The sequence below is a fragment of the Mauremys mutica genome, chromosome 25, assembly GCF_020497125.1.
Source record: "Mauremys mutica isolate MM-2020 ecotype Southern chromosome 25, ASM2049712v1, whole genome shotgun sequence".
Taxonomy (NCBI): domain Eukaryota; kingdom Metazoa; phylum Chordata; order Testudines; family Geoemydidae; genus Mauremys; species Mauremys mutica.
This window is the reverse complement of record NC_059096.1, coordinates 13775548-13782401: the sequence shown is the minus strand read 5'-3', so window position 1 is coordinate 13782401 and position 6854 is coordinate 13775548. Positions and strand designations below refer to the sequence as shown.

Below are 6854 nucleotides of genomic sequence, written 5' to 3'. Positions count from 1 at the left end.
AATAGCGATTTCCTTCTTGGCAGGCCGGCAGGGCCATCCAGGCACCAGGCAGGGGCTAGCCGGAAAAGCGGTCTCATGGCAGCTCCTCTCAATGGTTGGGCCTTCCAGCAGGAAGTGACTTCTCCAGCCCTTGGCTTTTGTCACCCGCGGGGTCCAGGACACAGATGGACGCCCATCCTGCCGCATCACATTGTTAATGAATCTGGAGCTCAGGAAAATGAGGGGAGAACCCCAGAGACAGCCAGGCAACTCCTCCAACAAGCCTCGGTCCTGGGCCCTGCAGTCATCCCAGAGCAGCGCCCTCCACCCTGCCCCACTGTTCTTGGCCCAGTCTCTAGCATGCACGTGCTGATCAGCAGTTTCCTTGGTGGTGAGGAAGCCACCAAACTCATCCACGCTTGTGACCCATGCCGAGATTTGAACCCGGACCTGCAGAGGCCAAGGCAGCAAGCAGCTGTCCCATTTTAGACCCAGCTTTTTGCTGAGAAAAGGCAACATGCAGAGCTGGGGAAGTGGTCAGCTGGGTCAGTCTGCAAGAGGAAAGATTTAAAATATATATAATATATACTTTTATTATTCACCCGTTAACTCCAGTATTTGCCAATCATGAGCTAGTCTGCAGCAGTTACATTCCCTTGATCACGTCTGTACGAGGATGCAATTAATTGAAACAAAGGAGACCGATGCTGCCGCCCAGCGCGTGGCAGCTGGCATCCTGTGACAATCATTAAAATCAGGTGATGGTTCAGTCCCAGCTCCTCTGCGGGAGGGTCTTGCTTCCACGGAAATCCCAACAGCCAGTGGCAACTTTCGCTTCCTGGCCCAACTTCTCAGAGACGTTGCTGCCCCTCTCTGGGGATTGGTTACTGCAACACCAGTCCAACCTGAGAGAGCCAATGGGAAACAGGTTAGGAAGTGTTAACGTGACAGATCTTCTCTGCTTCAGACCCCAGCTCTGGACACCTGGCACATGTTCTCCAGCGCGCAGCAGCAATCTGAGCCGCACGTGGGAGTCCAGCCGTGGCCTCTAACAGGCCAGCAACGCGTCACAGCCCCAAGGGAACCCGTGGCAAAGGCCTGAAGGTGCTGGAGAAAGAGCGCCCCCTGCTCACAGTGGTGGTCCCGTGCTAGAGTATAGGGCTAGGAGTCAAGACCCATGGGGCCTACCCTGCTCTGCGTGACCTGGGGCAGATACTTACCCCGTGCCTTGGGGGAGACGGGGGTGATACGGACTGCCCCAGTGCGCACTGGAGAGGTCCCTGCCAGTGCAAGATTTGGGCAATTGGGGGTGATTTGTATTTATGGTCAGGTTTTTCCCTGGCTAAGTTAGTGCCTTTTAGTTTAGAAGCCAGTTTTCTGCACGGGGATCCTCTTCCGAAGGAGCCAGCCACTCTCGGGGGTTCCCTGGTGCCAGCTGTTGTGTGATGGGTCATTTCTGGGTTGGGAATTGCTCAGATTTGCTGACGGGAGGTGCTGGGGAAGGGCCAGCGCTGCCCAGTGCACAGCTGGGCTCAGGCCCCGGGGGTTCGTACTCAGCGCCTTCCTGGGTAACAGCAGCAGCACAGGTCCCCAGTGCAGCCGTTCCAAGCGGTGCGCTCAGTGATGGATTAGCGACCGACTGGCTGCTCTGGAACGGCAAGTGAGAAAAGCCTGGTCTGGTTCTGACTCCGTGCCGGGGCACTGCCCCCAGGTAACTGCTGGGGAATTCACGGCTGCAAGGGGCACCATGGCCGGATTAGGGTAGAATCCCAATGGCCAGAGCCATTTTCTCCCACTGCCACAAGCAGCAATGCAAACGTGGCCTGGTGCGTCCTGTGAACCTGCAACAGAGACTGGCCACCGCCCAAGACGGCAGCAGACGCTCCAGTGCTGTGGGACCAGCGTGGCAGGTCCTGTCACTCCAGCCAGCCTGGACACCGTATCTCCTGCCCAGCCCAGAGCACACGTGCGCCGCTAGGTAACAGGAACATTTTATAATTTTAGTGCAACTTCCATCCAAGGCAATTTACTGAAATGCTGCCACCTCTGGGGTGCGGAAGTGGTGGACAAATGGGCAAGCCAGCACGAAGGGACGGGAAGCTGGGGTCAAGGCCTCCAGGACAGAACACCTGCTCGTACAGAGGCAAAGACCCCCGGGTCCCGGTGCCCAAGCTGGGAGAGTGGGAGCCCAGCCTGGGAAATGGCAATTCCAAGCAGTCCGGGTATTTGGAACCCACGGGGCAGGCGTGAAGCCACCCACCAGCGGCTGGCCGGCCTCGCTGCAGGAGCCCTGAGACACGGACAGGACACGGGCTGGATTCTCTCCACCAAGCGTGTTCCTTACACAGGCGTGGTCCAGCGGGCACCACGACATCGGGCAGGTGGCGAAACAGCCGAGTGTCGGGTTTTAAAGACCCGAGAAAAGGCTGACGGGCGGCACTCACAGGTCCTGTGTCTGTGGGTCCTGCCCATTCCCGCACGCAGCCCTGCACAGGACAGACCTCCTGCCAGACGCTGCCTCGTTCCTAAGCACCCGCAAAGGAAGGCTCCTGATGGCTAGGCAGGGGCTTAGCCCTCGCGCTCATGGAGTGCTCTGCATCTGCAAAGCACTTTCCAACACCAACTCTCCCCAGCCCTGCGTCCTAGCTCCATTTTACAGATGGGCAGGGCACCGCTGCCCTGCCTCGGTTTCCCTATGGTGACAGAGGAGTCAGTAGCCAAACCATTAAGGCTCAGGGGCTGCTACCTCAGCCTATGCTCCAAGGGGACAGAAAGGTGGCTTTGCTAAGACACAGGTGGTGTAGCCAGCCGCCGCCAGGGTCTGGGGGAGGCTGCCGGACGGAGCCTTTGGGCGAGGGCTTCTAGTTGCCTGGCCCCTGGTAGCAGGGCAGCGACTCAGCCCAAGGAAACCGTCCCACACAGGCAAAGAGCAAAGCCTGTGGTATCCAGGTGCTAATTCCCAGCGGCACAGAGGCTGCAGGAGCCGGCTGGGCTGGGCTCAGGAAGACGTCCCTGGCATTCCCCTTGACAAGCGCATTACAAGCTGCTCTGCTGAAGCGTCGCATGTGGGCTGTTGCCAGCTCTGTGGCTGGTGATCTGACTCAGCAGTGCACTGGCGAGAGCTCTTGGAAGAAACCATTCCAGCCACCAAACCAGAAAACCCACCGCACAGCCCCCCCCAGGGCGACCCCTGTGCTGAGCGAGGCACTCACCTTCTCTGCCCCCATGCTGGGGCATTTCCAATTGTAAAGATAATACTGCAGATTCCCGTCCCCGATCCCAAACTTCAGCTTCTCCAGGAAGGTTTTGTTTTCCATGAGATCCAGTGCATTGAACACATCAAACCCCTTCTGCACGGGACAGGGGAGAGAGAGAGGTCATCAGCAAACCTCCCCCCGGGCCAGCCTCTCCAGCCGTGCGGTGCTGCTCCGCCCCCAGGCACTGCCCTCCCCGAAAGCCCCCCCCAACCTGCCACATGGCCTTTAGCTGATCACCCCAATGGAAAGGCCCTGGATTGACTCCCCCTCTCTAGGGGATGGGGGCTCAGCTGCTGCCCCTGCTATAAACCCAGGGGTTCTGGCTCCGGGGCTGTCAGGCCAGGGTCGTTCTGGGAGACCAGGATGGGCAAAGCACATGCTCCTCACTGCCCTAAAACGAGGTTTCATCATTCACGCTTTCTTTTAAAGGTGGGTGGGGCCCACGTCTGCGGCCCCCCAGATCTCAAGGGCCCCATGCGGCTGGTGAGGAGGCGGCTGCAGTCACAGGTCTCAGGCTCCCGGGGCAAAGGGGCTCCAGGCCTGCTCACCGACTTGGCGAGGATGAGGGCGTCGCTCATGAGGTCGAGGAGGGGAGTCTTGGTGTGCACGTTGTAGAAGGAGTAGGCGGCTTTCAGGCTCTTGTGAGTGGGGTGGTTCATGATGGTGGAAGGCAGCGTGTAGAAGCTCAGGAAGTCTGTCACCTCGCCGGTGGGGCTCTGAAAGCAAACGGCAGCAGCGTAGGTACGGCCTGAGCCAGGCCGAGACAGGACAGAGCAACAAGCAAGAACCATCGGAGGCCGCTCGGGAGCTAACAAGGCCAGGCCGCAAGCTGGCTGCCTTGCCCGCAGGCTGGGCACAGGGCAAGGCCAGTGCCTCAGGGCAGCGCCGAGGCTGGTGCCAAGGCAGCACGGCGACACTTGCAATAATCCAGCCTCTACTGCACCTCGAGGCCTGCCCCGTGGAGCCCAACGCAGGCACTGCCCGCCCCACCCCTCTTCCGAAGCACGTGGGAGCCATCCCCTCCCACGGCTCTGGGCCAGCGACCCCCGTCTGAGCCGGGGAGGAGGCTACCGACGCTCAGCAGGCAGAGAACCAGCTGAGCCTTCCAAAGTGAGTGGGGCCCAGGTGACATTTTCTCTCGGCCCTGCCGGCTCACCTCCACCACGAAGGTGTCGATGATATTCTCCTGAGGGAAGAACCAGTGCTCCACCTCCTCGCGACTCATGACTGGGGTCAGGTGGAACTGCTTCAGGTACTCGGTCAGAAGCTTGTGCACGGCAGCAATGTCTCTGTGCTCCATTGCCCGCAGGCTGGACGTCTTCGGAGTCTGAAGAGAGGGAGAGAAACTGTCCGCGCCGACTCGAGAGCATCTTGGCTCGAGCAGATGTTTTCAGCACCCGAAGGGCCAGGATTGCTAATGATGAGTAACGAAGAGGGACCCGCCCACAGCAGCTGGCTACAGGGCATCCCCACACTGCTCTTTTCTGCTCAGGCCCCACACACCTCAGCCCAGCCGCAGACACCTGCCCACCTGACTTCCTTTAACCGACGCCCTGCAGAGAGCGGCCAAGACCACCTGCACAGGGGTCCCGGAATCCCATGCTTGGGGGTCTGCCGCATGCAAAGAGGCTTCCGGCCACCCATGCCCTACAATAACGCGTGGTGTTGTAGAGCTGCAGAGTCATGCCAGGCTTGCAGCCATGGTGCCCCTGCTCTGGTCTCATGTCCCACACATGCTGAGTGGGCCAGGCTGGGCAAGAGACTGCTAAGAAATACGCAGGTGCTGCAGGAAATGAGGCTGGTGACCCAGTAAGTGGCAGCTTCCCTGGCTTGGCACTGAGCCTACACCCTACCATGGTGCCCAAGTGCACCAGAGGTGCCAGCTTAAGGCCCTGCCCCCGCTCGTCACAGTGGCACAATTGAGCCCAGGCGGCGATGCCAGGATGCAGCTCATTTATGAGTTTACCAAGTGCTCTGGGATCTTGCCCAAGGACGCAGCAGCTCCTTGCGCTGCTCTAAGTGACGTCCAGAGCATCGTGCTCCGTTTATACCTCCAAAGGTGGCTTCTCTGAACTGCGGGGGCTGCACGCTCAGCCTGCGCGCTGACAAATTGAGCTGCATCTGGCGCACAATGGCCTGGCCAGCCCAGAGCCGAGCAGGAGGCCTGGGTTGTGCTGGGGTTTGTTTCCAGTCTGAGCCGATTCCCGCCCCATGGAGCAGCAGTGTCTGGCCAGACCCAGGGCTGCTTTTCAGTTTCTGTTGCAAATAAGTGATTGGTTGCTATGGCGACGGGCATCCTAAATACTCCTTAAAGAAGGAAGAACACTCTTTAGTCAGCAGCTGCTCAGGAGTGAGGCAGGCCGGCTGCTAGCTCCCCGCGAGCTGGGCTGGCTTTGGAGTAGGAAGCAGCGACTCCGACTTGCCAGAGGGAGCAGCAAAGCCAGGCAGGCACTGCCATTTTCCTGGCTGTCACTGCACTCGGGCAGCGGCCACCCCAGCGCACTGCAGGGGATGACTACACAGGTTGGCTGCTAAAGCAAATCCCTCTGCAATGGCTGCCAAGCCCGGGCGCGACGGGCAGGGGTCGGCGTTCGCGAGAACTCAGGGCCCACAGCTGCACACGTTCAAAGAGCAGCGCAGGGACTCGGGCAGCATGAGCTCCGCGCTAGGCAGCTAGCGGTGGCCGTCCGGGCCCTGTCTGCTACACTGACCACACCCGGGAGGAACTCGGAACCCCCGCTCGGCAATTCACCTCCCTCCACGGCCAGCTCAGGAGCGAGCCGTTTGCACTCTGCAGGGAACCGAGAGAGGCAGCAGCTACTACATCCCCACGCACACACCTCCGGCAGCCGGTAGAGCTTCATGGTGCGTTGCATAGTCATGTTCCTGCTCAGGTGGGAGAACTTGACTTCAATGAGTTTCCGAGGATTCAGGGACCGATGCCAGTATCTGCGGAAACACAAGTCTCGGTCACACGGGCAGGACGCTCGCCAGGGAGGAGAAGGCTGGAAAGAGCATGTGAGTCCTTGAAGTGCCAGAAGGGGGCAAGCAAGAGCACAAGACACCAGGCTCATTAGCAAGGCAGAAACCTCTCCATGCATCAGTCTGTCTTCACTTTCAAGCCCTCCACGGCCGGCCCCGCCCCACCTATCGTCCCATTGGCCGCTGTCAGCACTTGCCTCTCTCTGATTGGCCCAGCACGCCAGCCTCCATTGCCCACTTGCTAAATTGTCAAACAGGTCCCTTTGCAACTCTCCCATGCTTGGGCGAGCTCCTGTAAACATCCCCAAACTAACTCAGCACCCACCTTCAACGCCCTCCTTCGCCGTGCTGCCCACAGAGACCCGCGGACAGCTGGTGCGCTGAGACCACTGCCCGGCACGTGGGCCAATCCTCTAGCACTGTTTCCTTGGGCTCCCCTCTGGCTCTAGCCACCTGCTGTCTCCTGTTTTAAACTTGGATTATAAAGCCTTTGGGGCAGGGACTGTCTGTTGTTCTGCGTCTGCGCAGTGCCTAGACCCTGGAGCCGTGGTCCATGCCTGGGGCCTCTGGGGCTATGGTAACTCACACCCAGCGGCTCCCAGGGAGACACGCTAGGGCAACGGGTGACCGTGCTGG

At 59.8% G+C, this 6854-nt stretch overlaps 1 protein-coding gene across 1 annotated transcript in view; it reads right to left on the bottom strand.

Moving 5' to 3' along the window:
* Window positions 1–545: 545 nt before the first annotated feature.
* The window catches only part of NMT1 (N-myristoyltransferase 1), a 36087-nt gene continuing 29778 nt past the window's right edge, over window positions 546–6854 (bottom strand). The window contains exons 8-12 of the mRNA XM_044999318.1: window positions 6077–6185; window positions 4393–4563; window positions 3785–3952; window positions 3192–3329; window positions 546–884 (exon numbers count right to left, since the gene is read on the bottom strand). Coding sequence (XP_044855253.1) covers window positions 864–884; window positions 3192–3329; window positions 3785–3952; window positions 4393–4563; window positions 6077–6185 — 607 coding nt within the window. The 3' untranslated portion in view covers window positions 546–863. The remainder of the gene's footprint in view (window positions 885–3191; window positions 3330–3784; window positions 3953–4392; window positions 4564–6076; window positions 6186–6854) is intronic.